This window comes from Paroedura picta, chromosome 13 (assembly GCF_049243985.1).
Source record: "Paroedura picta isolate Pp20150507F chromosome 13, Ppicta_v3.0, whole genome shotgun sequence".
Lineage (NCBI taxonomy): Eukaryota > Metazoa > Chordata > Lepidosauria > Squamata > Gekkonidae > Paroedura > Paroedura picta.
The window spans coordinates 20,874,158-20,892,560 of NC_135381.1; the positions used below are offsets into that span (position 1 = coordinate 20,874,158).

Below are 18,403 nucleotides of genomic sequence, written 5' to 3' on the forward strand. Positions count from 1 at the left end.
CCTGGATCCTTTTTACACATACTACTGCCAAGACAAGTCTTCCCCATCCTATATTGGTGTATATGGTTTTTCCTACCTAAATGCAGAACTTTACATTTGTCCCTATTGAATTTCATTTTATTCAGTTTAGCTCACTTCTCAAACCTATCAAGATTATCCTGTATTCTGATTCTGTATTTTGTTCTGTTTGCTAGCCCTCCCAGTTTAGTATCGCCTGCAAATTTAATAATCCCTCATCCAAATAATTTATAAATATGTTGAACAACGCAGGCCCCAGGACAGATCCCTGGGACACTCCACTTGTCACTCTTCTCCAAGTAGATGTTTTAGCTACCCTCTGGGTACGATCTGTCAATACGTTTTCGATCCACCTGACAGAATTAGGACCCATAATGCATTTTACCAACTTGTCAACAAGAATATCATGTGGAACCTTATCAAAAGATTTACTGAAATCCAGATAAACTAGGCCCACAGCATTCCCCAGATCCAACAAAGTAGTCATTTTCTCAAAAAAAAAAAAAAAAGATAAGTGTGATCTGACATGACTTGTTCTTGCAAAACCCGTGCTTAGAAATCACAGCTGTCTGTTCCGGCTGCTGAAGGACCGACTGATGATTTGTTCCAAAATTTTGCCAGCTACAGATGTCAAACTGATGGGTTGATAGTTACCTGGATCTTCCTTTTTCCCTTTCTTGAAGATGGGGACAATATTTGCCCACCTCCAATCATCTGGTACCTCACCTGTTCTCCAAGAAGTGACTAAAAGAATAGACAGAGGTTCAGAGATTCATCTGCAAGTTCTTTTAGTACCCGTGGATGCAGTACCCTCATCTGGCCCAGAAGACTTTGTTTCATTTAAAGAAACTAGGTTTCTGGGTGCTGTGTCAGTAACATGCCAGTCCCTTGGAACTCGGCTACCTCGTGCAGAAAAAAATCCTGAGGCAGATGGAGGTGGGAAAACGGGCCAGAGGTTCCCCCATTGGAACATTGGAAAATATTGGTTGCCAGTTGAATACAGGATCAAATCCTGGTATTAACCTTTTAAGGCCATATACAGCCTGGGCTCAACATACTTGAGGGACTGTCTGTCTCCCTACACCCCCTGTAGGGCTCTGCACTCTGTGGGTACCAATATATTGGTGATCCCTGGCCTGCACCTGGTAGAATGAGCTCCTAGAAGAGCTAAGGGCCTTTCTGAAGCTAATTCAGTTCCTCGGAGCTTGTAAGACAGAGCTCTTGCCAGGCTTTTGGAAGGTCTTGTCCCACCTCCAGAGTCTCTTATTTGGAACGTTATCCTGGGGATTTGTTGGGCTTGATGTATTGGCAGTCTGGGTGGGCAGTAAGGAAGGCTATGTTATTGCATTTTGTATAGTTTACTGTATGTTTTTATTGTTGTTAGTCGCCATGAGATCTCAGATCTAGGACACACAATACACACGGAAAGACAAAGAATGTATGGCCTGAGGCCTCTGGTTCAGCCCCTGGTGTCTCCATTTAAAACATAGTTGGAGAAAGCCCTCTGTCTGAGTCTGTCCTGTCTCTCCTGAAATGATGTGGCCAGGTCTTTGGTACATTGCAGTGTTGCAGTGACATAGCAACTATTTAGTTCACCTACCTGTGCTTTAAATCAGTGGTCCCCAACCTTTATGAGGCTGGGGACCGGCAGAGCATCGGGCCGCACCCGCGAGCCACGCCCGTGGACCGGGACGCACCCGCGGGCGCGGCCCGGCCCTGATTCTCTCTCCCCGCCCTCTCGCAGTAAGAAGCTTCCCGGGCCGCAAGCTTGTGGCCTGGGAAGTTTTTTACTGCGGGGGGGGGGCGGGGAGAGGGAGCCGCGGCCCGGCGCCATGGCCTTTGCGGCCAGGCACCGGGCCGCCGCCCGCAGGTTGGGGACCACTGCTTTAAATCACCAGGATGATTGTCTAGCCCACAGGGATCTTTTCTATGTCTAAGACTACTTAATAAGATATCAATTAAGTTTAATACTGGTCTAGCTGGAAATAGCATATTGAATTCCCCCCCTTGACAATCACTTGAAGACTGACTCTTCCATTAGCACCTTGGATTAGTGTGAGATGTACATTATGGCCGTCCAGTTATAGCTTGCAGACAAAACTCTAGTAAATGCCTGATTTTGTAGACAATGATCATGTGCTGCAGTTAACAAGACATTATTGCTGTACTGACTCTTTGAAGGCTTTCTTTGCATTGTTCTATATCTTCTTTGATCTCTCACTGTTCTTTGTTAGATATGCTCTTGATAATCAGAAAACCATATAGTTATAACTGATAACAAGAGGTTCAGCAACTTATGCAGAAATCTTTGCTTATTTTCTTTGTGTTCTATTTTTTTTTAAGCAATATGGTAGCCTTCATGTTTGCAGATGAAACTTAAAAGCAACTGGGCATCTGTGTTCAGAGCTTTGGTTTAGGCAAGTAGCATGAACATGTAATTGTCAGCAAACTGTGGAATGAAATACAGATTTATGCTAGTTAAAAGATGAGGGTTTTCTTAAACCACAAAATTTCAGATCAGTCCCTGGGGTCAGAATTTCAGATCAGCCTCTGTCTTTGTTTAATGTTTCCCTTGTCATGAAATTAAAATCGTGAACTTGACCTGAATCTTCAAGGGAAAAAGTACGGCAGAAATCTATTTGTCTGTGTTTGTTTGTTTTCACATTAATATACCACCCTCCCCGAAGGCTCAGGCGGTTTACATAGAACTTAGAACTATACAAGGAACATCCATACATATAAATAACTATAACATTAATATTAAAGGTAAAGGTATCCCCTGTGCAAGCACCGAGTCATGTCTGACCCTTGGGGTGACGCCCTCCAGCGTTTTCATGGCAGACTCAATACAGGGTGGTTTGCCATTCCCTTCCCCAGTCATTACCGTTTACCCCCCAGCAAGCTGGGTACTCATTTTACCGACCTCGGAAGGATGGAAGGCTGAGTCAACCTTGAGATGGCTGCTGGGACTGAACTCCCAGCCTCCTGGGCAGAGCTTTCAGACTGCATGTCTGCTGCCTTACCACACTGCGCCACAAGAGGTTCATCAACATTAATATTACTAACTGATAATAACAGTTAGTTTGAGTGTGTGTGTGTGTGTGAGTTAATCCTCTCTTCCTCTTTCTACAGAATCACAGAGCAGACCCAGAAGAACTCTTCACAAAACTAGAGCGCATTGGAAAAGGTTCGTTTGGAGAGGTTTTTAAAGGAATTGATAATCGGACACAGCAGGTAGTAGCTATTAAAATCATAGACCTTGAGGAGGCAGAAGATGAAATAGAAGACATTCAGCAGGAGATAACTGTGCTAAGTCAGTGTGACAGTCCTTATGTCACCAAATACTATGGCTCCTATTTAAAGGTAAGTGCTCCATGGTTATTGGAAAAATATGATTTTGTTCTTAATTACTTTGAATATGCACTTGTCCATTTTCTTATTCTAATGTTGCGGCTAGAATCAGGAGCATTTCTTGACATGCCATACGTTTGCCGCAACAACTATCAGTATTTATATGCTACATAAATACAGAGTAGGACTGAAACACAAATAGATGAGTCTCATTAGGGGTAAATGATTAGGCTCAGAACAGCATGTTAACTGCAGGTGTTTTTCATTTAACAGTTGTTTCTTTTTAAGAAAATTTAAAGTACCCAGTATAATCTTGGTATAAACTGTGAAGTTTATATAGACTAGGCTCCCAAATAGTCTGCCAAAGTTGTTATATTAAAAATGCTTAACGCATATAGTGATGTTCTCCATGCAACTCTAGTCCAAATTACATCTTGCTTAGGTTAGAGAATACAAAAAACATGTTTTCTGCCTTGCATGCAGTCTATTTCTTGGCCTGCAATACATGTCCAGTTACAGTTCATAGTATCAGCTTCTTAGAGATGTTATTGGGGGGAAATACTGTACTTGCTGTTTTCTGCGGTAGAGGTCTTTCCAAATCACACTCAAGCTATCCAAAGGTGTCTGTGTGACCATACAGGCTAAAATGCTTCCTCTAAGGTTTTCATAAGTGACACAGCTGGGCTTTGTGGAAAATGCTACACAAAGCAAGTGCCTTCCCTCCTGATTTCTGACCATGGGAACAAATCCCTGCGGTATAAATGCTGTTTTCAATCATTCCTGTCTCATAACAAAATGTGCTCTGTTTTGTGGCTGGACCTGAGCATGGAGGTCCTGCGCCTGTTTGGTTTTCGGTTATGTTCAGATTTCAGTCATTGCTCATGAATTGCAATCCTAGTTAAAACTTGGCTTCAATTGAAGAATCTGGGTTGAAAATGACAGGCAAGCCTTTACATTAAAATTTTGGAACAGAAGGTAGAATAACTTTGGCTTAGTTAGTTGGGCCAGATAATAATTTCTCTGAAATGAAATCCTAAACAGGGGCAGGTAACTCCTAATATTGTCACCGTGGTTTTTAGATGTACACATATTTTTTTTTCTTTTCGTTTTGTGTTGTGCATATCATATTATAGGGGTTTTTGAATTGAAAGACACCTTGAGTAGAGTGGCAGACTGGGAAATATATGTACCTGTCCAAGGCTGGACCTTCTGAACTTACCCAGGCTACAGCAGATGGCCATGTCCTCAGACTCCATCCTCAGACTGCCAACGCTCCTCTGGCTGACCTGGCGAGCACCTCTGGGGTGTCTGTTCATAGTTATAGATTAAAGAGTGGCCTCTCTCATGGAGCTGTGAGCATCAGCTTGGCCAGACCAGCCCGACAGTAGAAGATAAATAGTTAGATGGATGGGAGAGAAGGAAAAGGCACTACCAGGAGGAGGAACAGCAAGAGGAAGAAAGAAAATAAGATCACCTGTCCCTTGCAGATCCCTCACTTGTGTACTTTATCACTTTACTAGCAAGAAAGCCCATTGCAAGCAGGAATGCAAAGGGCGCAAGGACCCAGGGGACACTGGGAGGTGCAGATCTCTCTGTCTCCCTCCTTCCCTCTCGCAGCAGCGTTTGTGTGCCTCGCAGAAGGCACAGCAGGTAATTAGGAGGGAAGGAGCCTGGTGTGCAGTTTGGGGCAGCTCGATAGGAGGGAATGAGGGCTCATGTGCAGTCTGGCAGGGCTCTGTGTGTCTCTCTCTGTCTCTGACATGTCTTAGAGGAATGTGGCTAGCGTCCAGGGAGGGAGCTGCAGAGGCAGGGCCAATCAGGGTGCAGCAAGTGTTGCTGGCTGCAACCTGATTGGCCCTATTCCAGCTTGGACAGCCGGACACGTTCCACCCCCAAGGCTGTTTCACAAATATATAGAGGAACCATGGAAGAAGAACCATGGATAAGGATTAGGCTCTCGCTAAAATGTTTATATTCTACTTATTTATAGTGGTGTGTCCTAACCAACATATTTTGTTCTTACCACTTTACTCAATATTTAAAAAATATTTTTTTCAACATTTATTGTTGTTTGCTAATTAATTACTCAGATTCCAATGGAATTAGCCAACTTTATTTGTAACCTAAATATTCGAATTTCAATGCACTGCTTGCAAGTGTAACTTGAGTAGATGAGATATGCTTAATGTATCATAAGTTTTGGATTTTTTATTTAAACAGTACAAAGAGAGGTGGATTTTTTCTCATACCTATTTGTTGAGTACAGCTTCTAGATTCCTGTTGAGGAATGAAAGGGATTATCCCGGGGGAAGGGAGTCTTGTGTAGTGAGCCATGTAAGGAACGGGGTAGTAGTTTGGGGAAAATGTTTGTTCGGGGAGTTCACGAGTGCAAATCATGCATTTAGGGGAATGATATGTGATAACACCTCAGCCATCATCCAAATTTGGATCTTGTCATCTCAAACAAACTTTCCAACAGGAAGCAAGGTTAAGAGAAATTTAAAGGCAATAATTCTAGCAATCTGAATTTGTGAACTAGGCAACAAAACTAGTAGCCTACTATGGAAAATATCCAGTTAAGTTAGACACATCTGTTTCTGTCTCCCTGGGTAGTGGAGGGATAATTAATTGAGTGCCTGCAGAAAATAAAATCTCACCACTCATCTGCTTATTTTTCTGTTTCCCAAATATTTTGTACTCTTTATTTCCCCTACTGCCGCCACCACTCTATGCTCCGCTTCCCCTTGATCTCTGTTAGTTGTGTGTGCTTCATAGTGCACATGGCACAATAATAAAGGCTGAGAGCTGAGGTCACTTCCAGAGATGAGAATGGCAGGTGCCAGTGAAAAGACCTTTTCTATTGCTGTCTGCAGATTGTGGAACCCCTTCCTTGGAGAGATATGATTGGCACAGCTTTTATTGCTCTTCTGAAATAACCCAATTACTTGTCCCATAAAGCCTTTGAAAATTAATTCTTAAAAGCCACAATTTAGATTTTTTACAAGTTTTCAAACTATTTATAGCTGATTCTGCTCTCTTGATTTTTGTTGTTTTAAATTTTGTCTGTTATGGTTGTTTTTATCTGTTTGTCCGAGATATAACTTGTTAATTTTTTAGTATTCATAGCCGTCGTATTTTTGGAAATCACTTGGGTAGTCTGAGGATAGAACAGTGGAGAATATAAATATGGAAATGTATGCAACAGGATAAGTGCTGGCATTTCTGCCTGCTCAACTTTCATTACATGGCTAGAGAAGAAAACTGGAAGCCAGAGCAAGAAAAAGGGACTTAACTGTCTCAAATGCTCTGTTTAGTCTTTTACAACTTCTAAAGGAGGAGGGATGCCCTCTTGTCGTTCACAGGCAGACCATTCCATACCATGGGGCCAGCCCTGTAAAAGGTCATGTCTGAGCAATGGCAGTTCTTGCATTCCTGGTGGCAGGGGTGAACTGGCACTTTAATTTATTGAGAAGTCTTCCAGTGGCCCATTGTCCCCTTGGACCACTAATGGCCGGCAACAAGCTAAGTCCTGGAGTGACTTAAACCTGGGCAGAGTAGCAACATAAAATAGGTAGTGCCTATACCTGCTGTTGTTAATGTCACAGCCTAGGTGTAACCCTGCAGATCGCCTGCACCAGAGTCACTACTGGAGTCAGCTTGCTTCAGGACTTTTTTTAACATTTCAGTCTGCCATTGGGGGCAGGAGTTGGGTAAAGAGAAGTGGCTGCTAGGAAAACTGGAGTTATATTATAAGTTTATACTGGGAGAAACTCTTCCTTAAGTATGTGTATTTGGTTTCCCTGTGGACCATGTGAATAGATGGACTGCTCTTGTTACAATTAACTATCTGTTCTTTAGGAAAGTACATGAACCTTTCTTTGAGCAATGTCTAATGCTGTATTTACATTCATTTTTAGGGCACAAAATTATGGATAATAATGGAATACTTAGGTGGGGGATCAGCACTAGATCTTGTAAGTATTCTAATTAATAATTAGTTTATGCATTCTTGTTAAGTGTGGGTTTTTTCTCTTTGAGTGGCTACTCATTTAATTGTTACTTTTCATAATTTTTAAGTGAGGACCATTCCTACCTTAAAGGAAATGTAAACATGAAGGTTTGAAGGAAAGCTGTGGATTATAAGCAGTATAGTATCTGGATCAGGGGAAACATTCCAAGCAATGTTTAATGGACCCTTAACTTGTCAATAGTATATCTTCCTCTTCTTTGCATGAACCTTGTGCGTTAGGCAACTGTTCCTAATTTACTGTCTTGGAGAGAATAATTTGGACTGAGAATACTGAGTGAGTTACAAAGGGCAGGAGCACCTTTGTTCACCCAACAGACTTTTCTGCTGGCGCAAACTGGCTTTTTGTTTCATGCAACACTCTTGTTGATGCAGTGACTACAACATGCCTTCTCGTCTAGTTATAGATGAGCTTGAGTGCAAGCTGTTTGCCCTTTTCTCAAAAATATATTTTAGGTAAAGCATAGAGCAAATGCTACTTCTCCACAGCACGAGAAAGCTTCATCAGCTTCAGAAAACAGACCCACTAACAAGTTGAAATATAAAACTCCCACTTCACCAATCAACTTTAAATATACTAAAATGTTTTCCTTGGAAACAGGAACTGGGAATGTTCTTGTAGAAGCAAACTTCAGTTAAAATTCCGGGTTGCAACTGACCGGGCTTTTCCATTTTTGGCAGTTTAAATTTAAACTATGAAAGGGCCCATTGCTAATCACAAATGCAGTGTTCATGTTGGATGCAACTTAAAACAGACTAAAAAAAGCAGCAGATCCTAGGTGGTGGTGTGGGTTTTCCCCTATCCCCAGTTCAGTTCCACCGCAGCCCTGTAGAGTAGACCCGCCCTTTTCCTGTAAGATAATACAGCTCAGTATTTCTAATGAAGTCTGAAACTTTATGACCATTCAGCATTTTTGTATATTTTATAGCAGGCTGTGGCTGCATCCCACTTGAATTTTGCCACTAGTTTTTGACTAGTCCCCTGTATGCAGAGATGGTCTTCTACCAGCATCAGAATTTGTTTCAATCTTAACAGCAGTCTTCTGGTTCTCTTTGCTGGAATCTGGAAAGGACAGGGAGGAAGAAACATCTGGCTACTCCTCAGTATCAAAGTACTTACTTAGCAGTTACCCCAACGATCCTCCTTCTAAATTGTATGTTCATAACTGCATGTTTATCCCTAACTGCCACGCCAAGACATATCTGAAATACTCTCTGCACATCAAGCTTTGTGGACAGACTGCCTTATCTCATCTCAAGCATAATACTTTAATGATGTCACTAAATCTATTCGGCCGGTGTGATGTAATCAAGAGCCGTGGACTATATACTGGAGAACCTGGTGTGATTCCCCAGCTTGCCACATGATTGACCTTGGGCCAGTCATGGTTCTCTTGGAACCCTCTCAGCCTCACTCACCTCACAAGGTTTTGTATGGGGAGAGGAAGAGAAGACAATTGTAAGTCACTTTGAGACTCCTCAGGGGAGCAAAAAGGGTAGAGGATATCTATATATCACTGAGTGATGTTACTGGGTAACGTATGTGTGTAGTCTTACACATATGTTGTATATTGTGTTGTGCCCACATTAATAGGTAATAACACAGATCTTACTACTCCTCTCACTCAAGAAGCTTTGCTCATGAAGAGCCTTGAAGGGGGATGATAAGGAAAACTGGATCCACTGTTTGATAGGCATCTTCGAATGAAGTGTGTTGCATTTGCTAGGGGTTTACTGCACCTTGGTGATCTTCGGTTTCTATCCCTGAAACCCCTGCACTAGCTGGAACGTCTTAGGGAGTTAGAACATTCCCACTGTAAGTTTTTTCCTTGCCTGCAAATCTTTCAAAAAAAAAAGAAAAATGGTGACATTCCAAATTCATCCTAACAGCTGGTCGAGGCCAAAGTTAAAAATAAAATATGAACTATGTTTTCTTGTGCTTTCCCTCTCAAGCTACGGGCTGGCCCATTTGACGAGTTCCAGATTGCTACAATGCTGAAGGAAATCTTGAAAGGTCTTGACTATTTACATTCAGAGAAGAAAATCCACAGAGATATTAAAGGTGCACATATATTTATTAGTTAGTGTGAGAACTCAAACTTAAAACCATAGTTCTGTTTAGTTTTTAAATACGTTTCTTGTACTTTCTCTTTCCCTCAAGCTGCCAACGTGTTGTTGTCGGAACAAGGAGACGTCAAACTTGCAGATTTTGGGGTTGCTGGGCAACTTACTGATACACAGATTAAAAGGAATACCTTTGTAGGCACACCATTTTGGATGGCCCCTGAAGTCATTCAGCAGTCAGCCTATGACTCAAAAGTAAGACACTTTCTATCAGTTTGTGCTCATGAATCAATTGTTTATTTTTCAGAAGATGCTGTTTAAAGATTCCTGGGTTCATGCCCACTTACAGATAGCTAGACAAAATAATCCTGAAGAATATGAGCTTTTGGTGTGGGGTGTGTGTGTGCGTGTCTAATTTTGAAAATCACGTTTCTAACCCTAATGACTGTTGCTATAAAGCTGAAGTATAGGCATTCAACCTAGACTGGATCTACAGCCCTATATTTTTATCAATTAATGAATCCACAATGGAGAAGGGCTTTTATGTTGGCGAGGTTAAATGTTTTACCCTCTGCCTTGCTAACTAGGAGATTCAACAATGTTCCCTATGAAAATAGAATTTGTCCATGTGAATTGAATTGTATTGAATCTGTCTTACATGTTCTATTGTATTGTCCATTTTATGAAGGGATTCAAGTCAAATTTTTATCCTCCTTTTTAACTAGGTGCACCAGGTCTTCTGACCAGGCTAAAATACTGTTTTTAATGGACAGCCAGAACCCTGTATTGATTGAGGGGGTGGGCAATGTTTTTGTCAGCTGCTATTAGGATGCATAAGAGCCTCTTGTGGCGCAGAGTGGTAAGGCGCCGTCTGAAAGCTTTGCCCATGAGGCTGGGAGTTCAATCCCAGCAGCCGGCTCAAGGTTGACTCAGCCTTCCATCCTTCCGAGGTCGGTAAAATGAGTACCCAGCTTGCTGCTGGGGGGGGTAAACGGTCATGACTGGGGAAGGCACTGGCAAACCACCCCGTATTGAGTCTGCCATGAAAACGCTAGAGGGCGTCACCCCAAGGGTCAGACATGACTCGGTGCTTGCACAGGGGATACCTTTACCTTATTAGGATGCATGTAGTTAAACTTCAAAGTTGAGAATGGTTTACTTCCATAATCTACATGTTAGTATAATGGTTCTATTAATTTTATTGCCATCCTTTGACTTTTACATGCCTGTAATGGTTTTATTGGTAATGACTGGGGAAGGCACTGGCAAACCACCCCGTATTGAGTCTGCCATGAAAACGCTGGAGGGCGTCACCCCAAAGGTCAGACATGACTCGGTGCTTGCACAGGGGATACCTTTACCTTTACCTTTAATGGTTTTATTAATTCTATTGTCCCTTTTTATCACGCTAATAAAGACTAGATTGACTGTTGCTGAAAATTCCCAAATTACATACAACTTCTGTTAAAAGCATTTTAAAAAATCAGCACTTTTGGGATTGTGGAAGCTGATGCCTGTGACTTTGTCTTCTGTAAAGTGACCCCTAATTACTCTCTTGTCCATGCCCAAAACATTTTATAAACATTTGTAAGCAAGAGGGCTGGTATGCAAATTACACATATTTCTTGAGTTCATAGTTTCAGGCTTTCCTCTCACTACACTGCATAGCTTATAATAGTTTCTTTATTGGGCTTCCTGTTGAACTACTTTTCACAGGGCATAATCACACCCATCTTGTTTTTTTCCCCCAGAGTGAGCACTTCCACAATTTGTTGTAAGCATGACTGCAAATAATAGTAAGCGGAAGAGACTTCAACAGCAACTGGGGTGAACTGACTATTGACATAAACATGATATAAAAGACCTATAGATCTCTGTCATTGCCTCAATACCCACAGAACACAACTTCCCTGATTTTGCTTCAGTTTTGATGTTTTTACCAGTTTTTTGTTTAAAGTAGTAGCACTATATAATTATGGTGTTATCTTTCTTTCCTTCCAGGCTGATATCTGGTCTTTGGGAATCACAGCAATCGAACTAGCCAAAGGAGAGCCACCCAACTCAGACATGCATCCAATGCGAGTTTTGTTTCTCATTCCCAAAAACAATCCTCCTACTCTAATAGGAGAATTCAGCAAACCCTTTAAAGAGTTTATTGATGCATGTCTAAACAAGGATCCAACATTCGTAAGTATTACCGTAATTCTGCTTCAGTTTTTGGAAGTCAAAGCATTTGTAGTGAGTGATTATTCTTTTGATAAACAAAAGAGCAAGTGAAATGAGTTGTTGGAGCTTTTGAGGTATGCAGCTTCTTCCTTTAGGGAGGCATATTCTGAGCATACACAAAATAAAGTTTGGTCAAACAAATCTTTGCCACGGTATTTTGATGCTAGATTATTTCTGTGAAATAAGAAAATGGAATGAGGGTGAATTGGGCAGAGCTCTTGAAGAGCCAGCACAAAGCTAGGGTTACTTATTCATGAAAATAGGATCATAGAATAGAATCATAGAATAATAGAGTTGGAAGGGACCTCATGGGTCATCTAGTCCAACCTCCTGCACTATGCAGGACACTCACAACCCTATCGCTCATCCACTGTAATCTGCCACCCCTCAGCAGAGAATCTCCAATTACCAGTACCCGTTTCTTTGTACCCTTGGGAGCAGACCTAGAATTCTCACCTGTGGGGGCCGGTGAAGTGTTTGCTGGGCTTCGTGGGGTCGTCATGGTAGAAGACTTAGAACTCTCACAGCCAAGAGTCTTTTGGTATTGACTCTGGCAAGCAAGAGCATTTTATAGCACAAAGGCCTACTCAACAGAGGGCGGAGTTAGCAGTCAGCTCCTGAGATAATACTCTCCTTCTTCCAGCTCCTCCAAAGACTGCCTCCTCTGGCAAGCAAGAGCCTTTTATAGCACAAAGGCCTACTCGGCATAGGGTGGAGCTAGCAGTCAGATCTTGGGTCAGTTCCTGAGATAATACTCTCCTTCTCCCATCTCCTCCAAATACTATTCTGCCATCTTACAGCAAAGCTCACATACTTATTTACACTATTTATATCCTACTTTTTTTCTTAGTGGGTACCCAAAGTGACTTACAATAGATATGATTCAGTGAGATGCCTGCAATTACCAAAGCGGTACCAAGCGTTAATTTTTTGTCTCTTGCAGCGTCCAACAGCAAAAGAACTCCTAAAGCACAAATTCATTCTGAAAAATGCCAAGAAGACATCTTACCTGACAGAGCTTATTGATAGGTTCAAGAGATGGAAAGCAGAAGGGCACAGTAGTGATGAAACAGATTCTGATGGTTCTGATTCGTAAGTCAAGGTTGGGCAGAGGAGACTTGAAGGGATGGGTTCAAGGATGCAGATTTTGTGCTCTGGAGTATAGAGTTCAGCACGTGAAACAGTGTTTTGAATAATTTCCATGAATCACTGTGTTAAGTTTAAAATGGATTTTCACATGCTACTGCTAAATTTTCTTTGCAGGAGAGTAGCATTTTTGGTATTCTCATATAATGGCTCTATCTGATGTAAAAAGTATTGCTTTGTTAATTATTTCTAGCCAAAACAGGGTGGAGAAATAAACGGGAAAGAGAGAAACAGTCGTATAGCTATGTAACACATACATTCTATACCAGGGGTAGTCAAACTGCGGCCCTCCAAATGTCCATGGACTACAATTCCCATGAGCCCCCTGCCAGCAGTCGCTGGCAGGGGGGCTCCTGGGAATTGTAGTCCATGGACATCTGGAGGGCCGCAGTTTGACTACCCCTGTTCTATACAATACAGTTCATAGACTGTAGAAGGAGAGGTTCGTTCTGAAAGGCCAGAGGGTGACTTTGGACCGTCACACCCATCCAGCCTAACCTACCTTATAACAACAGATATGCAGTAATTAAAAATTAAATAAGGGCTAAGATCCAGAAAGAGCTATACTGATATAAAAAGGTAAAGGTATCCCCTGTGCAAGCACCGAGTCATGTCTGACCCTTGGGGTGACGCCCTCTAGCGTTTTCATGGCAGACTCAATACGGGGTGGTTTGCCAGTGCCTTCCCCAGTCATGACTGTTTACCCCCCAGCAGCAAGCTGGGTACTCATTTTACCGACCTCGGAAGGATGGAAGGCTGAGTCAACCTTGAGCCGGCTGCTGGGATCAAACTCCCAACCTCATGAGCAAAGCTTTCAGGTGCTGCCTTACCACTCTGCGCCATACTGATATGCAAAGTGCTTATTTCTCTCTCCCCCCAATGCTCTCTGCTGTTCATACGGCAACTGAAGTAGACAACAGCAATAATACAAATTGGTTCTTGTGCCGCAGCAGGTGCTGCTCTTAATCTATATATGGCATCCTGTCTGTGGCCAAGATCTACAACACGCTTTGTACACTGAAAAGCACACGTCATTTGGTGACAAGAACAGACAGTCCAATAGGTGGAAACCACTATTGTTCTTTTCTGAAGTAATGATGGCGCTAAAACATTAAGTCTTTTGGCATTTAAGTTTGCAAAACTCAGAAGGTTAGCCTGTCAACTGAAAACTTAATACATGTTTCTAGTTGGCTTCCAGAAACCATTCCCCTTCATTTTCAGGGCAGATAAGATGCAAGCTGCATGAGGTGGACTGAACTAGAAGCACAATCTCTTTGTTATGGTGTAAACCAGGGGTAGTCAAACTGCAGTCCTCCAAATGTCCATGGACTACAATTCCCATGAGCCCCTGCCAGCGGTAGCGTTAGGTGGCAGGGGCTCCTGGGAATTGTAATCCACGGACATCTGGAGGGCCGCAGTTTGACTACCCCTGGTTTACACCATAGTGTTTGATAACATCCCTGCCCCCAACTGGTTGCTGTGTTAGTCTGCTAAGATTTTTTTCCCCTGTGAGTGAAAAACTAACCTGTTAAACGTAACCCTTGTAATTTTTGCCCTCTTTGAAATGTGGATTGCAGCCTGCATGTTCCACAGTTTTGCCCTCAGTAAGAAAAGGCCTCAGAAGCTGCTTTAAAACCAGGGAATGCTTTTAGGTTTTTGACAACAACTTGGATGTGGCTGCAGACAATATTCACGTTTGATTTTCCCTCTAACAAAATAATCCAAAGTTGGCAGTTGAAATTTGGTTGTAGTATTATTTTCCTGGCCCGTACTTAAAGTTACTTAGCAGTTGGACGTCTGCATGCCTGATATGCTCTGGTGCCCCTCAGAGACAGCTGAGATGTTGTTGCAAATGCCTGCTGTTTTCTTTTTTTTCTTCTTGCAAAAAATTATTGCAGTGCCATAAATTGCCACAAAGTCTACTTCAGAAAGTCTTTGAAGTCTTTTAAGTTATGCAAAACCATGATATAGCAGCTCAGTTCTCTAAACAGTTTGTCTCCCCCCAACCCTATAGGGAGTCTAGCAACAAGGAGAATAATTCTCACCCAGAGTGGAGTTTTACTACAGTTCGGAAGAAACCAGATGCCAAGAAACTACAGAATGGAACAGTACGTCCAGCCAGAATCTCTTTCTATTCTCATGACTCCTTGGAAGCTGTGACAGAGTACTAACCACTGTGCTTGTGAAGCAAAGCCGAATGTCATTTACCCTCCCCTGCCTGGTAATATTCCTTTAGAACAAGGGGTTGGCAGAATTTTTGCTATCTTGCTTACCGTGGCAACCATGAGGAGTAGAACATCAACATCATCATTCTGAAATCAGCTGGGATTCTGTGGATTACAATAAGAAATCATACTTGGCAATGAAGAGTCATTAGGTTTCATGCCATTTGTGTTCATCAGTCCTACCCTGAAGCTTTTTAAAAAGACAGTATCACTTTAGTTATTACAGCAATGTAATATATTGTGCCCCAGCTGTACTTAAAGGTACTTAGCAATTACAAATTTGCAAGCCTGATATGCTCTTGTACCCCAAGGAGACAGCTGAGAGTTCATTGCAAATGCCTATTGTGTTGTTTTCTCCACTTGCAAAAAATCATTGCCATGGCATAAACTGATTGGGTTAACTGTTCCTTGTCTGGAATATTTCATTGGAAAGTTTCTCTACTTTAGAGACGATCCACCCTTGTTTGTGGGAGGTTACTGAACTGATAGAGAAATGTCCTTCACTATGTTTCCCAGAAGCTGTTTTAAAAGAAACCACACATTTTCTTTATTTCCAGGACCAAGATCTCATGAAAACCCTGAGCTGTTTAACAATGATAATCACACCTGTATTTGCTGAGGTAAGTTATGATTTTGTGCATGTCCAGAGCATATCCAGTAAGCTTATAAGAACTTGACAGCGTGTTGATTTTTTCCCCCCAGCTTAAACAGCAAGACACCAATAATGCTAACAAAAAGAAAGCAATTGAGGAACTTGAAAAAAGCATCAATATGGCAGAAGCTGCGTGTCCAGGGATCACAGACAAGATGGTGAAGAAACTTATGGAGAAATTTCAGAAGTAAGTTTGCAAGTTTCATTTCATAACTTTGGGGTTGTCCCTGAGGGTAGTTCTGCACTGCTGATTGCATCACTTCCTTTCTGTTGTGTAAGTCTCTGAGAGCCTGATGGAAGGGTAGGTGCATGTACAGCTTATGGCTGCATGAATGAATGAAGTAGGGGGAGGAGGAGGAGGAGGCAGAAGAATTAAGTGTGAGCAGTGAGTTCTAAGAACTTCAACACTGTTCACTGGTTTTGATGGATGGCACTTTCTTTTGTTTGTCTTGTTTCAGGTTTTCTGTTAACGATTCCTCCTAAGAAACTTTGTCACTGATTGCTGTTCTACATGGACCCAATATAGCCCACCAAAACCTACTATAAGCTTGGCAATGCTTTGCTCATGAGCTCCTTGTGCCTTTTTGGATCATTGCAACATATTTAATGATCGGGGATTTGAAAGGACTTACCTCCACTCTTTTGTGACGGGTATACCTGCTTTTTTGTATTTCCAGGACATTCTTTTTGTAAAGAGCAACTTTTACTATTGCAGTTTTCACCTGTTTAAAGCAATTTTTAAAAAGGTGAGGCGCAGTTTTTGCTTCTAGATCTAACCAGGGGCTACCAGTTGCCAATCTCAATGTGCAAAATCTTGGGTGTACCTGTTGCTCCCGATATCAGCAGGCTGCATACCTTTTACTTGAGTTCATAGGAAATACACATGCAGCAACATTTTGTTACTCTCCAAAGAAGGGGATTTACCAGTCTTACTATTACTATTATTTTTTATAAGCATAAGTTATAACTTTTTCTGAGTCATTAAAATTAGATTTTAAAAAATAGCTTTTCACAAGAATATACATGAGAGCACCTTAGACTGTAGGACGTTGCTCTAGCACCTGCTTGGACACAGTAGTCTGTCTTTAGGCCCCTGTAAATGTAATCAACTTGCGACAATATCAACTATTTGAAACCTGGTACAGTATTTTAGGCAGCTCTTTGATCACATTTGAGAGCAATATGTCAATAGCTTTGCAAGTTCACATGTATTGACTGGTATACCTTAGTGTACAGTTTGTATGTAGTATCTTTTAGGGCAGGATCTCAAGTCATCATTCATCATGGTAGGAAATTTCAAAGCAATACAGTTGAAGGGCAGGAGGGCCTCTGGCAATAATGGGTGAAAACAAAAATCTGGTTTAATTGAATTATTCTTTCCTTTTTGAGTATTTTTTTTAAGCAGTTCATTCTGTCAGGGACCTGGGAGGATGCCATGGCATGTGGAATGTACCTCACAAGTAGGTATAAAATGTGTAACACCAACATTTTGTGTGGCGGTGTTTTCCCTGTAAAATATTTATAACATTTACATTCTTAAAGTACGTTACATGCAGTACATCCACCATGATATGTTTAATTTCCTCAAAGTGTATTTTAAATATGTATTTACCAGTTAATATGCAAGTAACTGAGTTATAGATATTCTTTCACAAGAAGATAGTACTGTGCAGTACAGAGTGATTTTTTTTAAAGGTAGATAAAATTATAAACTTGCTTTCAGTTATATATTTATGGTACTGTTTAGATGGGTAATACCCTTTTCTTTCTTTATTTCCCCTTCCTTTCGACCCAGTATGTATATTATGCTGAAGTTTGAAGTGGGGTTGTATTTCAGTCCTTAACTGTGGAACTGTTGGTGTAAATTTATTTTTGATAAAAAGGCTGGATGTGTTTAATTTTATGGTTTAGATCTGCACATTTTTTGTTTTTGCACAAATGTTGTTTTAAAGGATTTGAAAAATATCTGCCAAATATTGAAAAGAGTTAATGATGTGCAAGCAAATGATGATTTTTTAAGTTAAAAGTTGCCATTGCATCCTTTAAAAAAAAAGATATAAAGACACTGGTAAGAGGTGGAGGTTAGAAATGCCAAGGGCAATTACTTTCAATGGTGCCTACACTGTAAAAATAATAAAAAATTACTTTTAATTCCTTTGTTTTAATTTTAAAGAAATGTTTGTTAAAAAAGAAATCTTTCATCTACTATATAACTGAAACACAATTAGAATTTATATCTGAGGGGGAAAAGTCTGGACATAGTTTTTGAAAAAAAAATGATAATGTTATGGATTAAATAAAAATATTTTTATAAATGTAAAAGCAGTAAAAGTTGTAAATACAGTTGATCTGAAGCTTTACAGATAACACCATCACCGAAGCAAAATTATAGTGCTCTTCTTTATAGCTGTTAGTCCTGTAAATCTATTTATAGATGAAGCTTCTTTCAATGTGTTTTTTTTTGGGGGGGGCAGGGGGCAGGGCAGCAGAGGTTGAATGGTTTAAAAAAATAAATATTTAAGTTCTGTAAACATTTGTGGTGCTAATTGTCTGATACCATGCTTTAAAAATCTTGTTGTGGTTGCAATTTCACATTATTAGAATTCTATTTCAAGTTGTTTTCAGCTTCCAGTAACTGCATTGGGGACCAGTTAGAAATAAATGATATCAAATGGCAAACTGCACTAGGTTTCA

The 18,403-nt window shown here is 41.0% G+C and overlaps 1 protein-coding gene across 1 annotated transcript in view; it reads left to right on the forward strand.

The window, feature by feature from the left end:
* The window catches only part of STK26 (serine/threonine kinase 26), a 40,298-nt gene extending 21,910 nt beyond the window's left edge, over positions 1 to 18,388 (forward strand). The window contains exons 3-12 of the mRNA XM_077307364.1: positions 3,151 to 3,381; positions 7,287 to 7,343; positions 9,350 to 9,458; positions 9,558 to 9,715; positions 11,462 to 11,647; positions 12,630 to 12,778; positions 14,847 to 14,940; positions 15,615 to 15,677; positions 15,760 to 15,896; positions 16,168 to 18,388. Coding sequence (XP_077163479.1) covers positions 3,151 to 3,381; positions 7,287 to 7,343; positions 9,350 to 9,458; positions 9,558 to 9,715; positions 11,462 to 11,647; positions 12,630 to 12,778; positions 14,847 to 14,940; positions 15,615 to 15,677; positions 15,760 to 15,896; positions 16,168 to 16,192 — 1,209 coding nt within the window. The 3' untranslated portion in view covers positions 16,193 to 18,388. The remainder of the gene's footprint in view (positions 1 to 3,150; positions 3,382 to 7,286; positions 7,344 to 9,349; positions 9,459 to 9,557; positions 9,716 to 11,461; positions 11,648 to 12,629; positions 12,779 to 14,846; positions 14,941 to 15,614; positions 15,678 to 15,759; positions 15,897 to 16,167) is intronic.
* Positions 18,389 to 18,403: the final 15 nt, after the last annotated feature.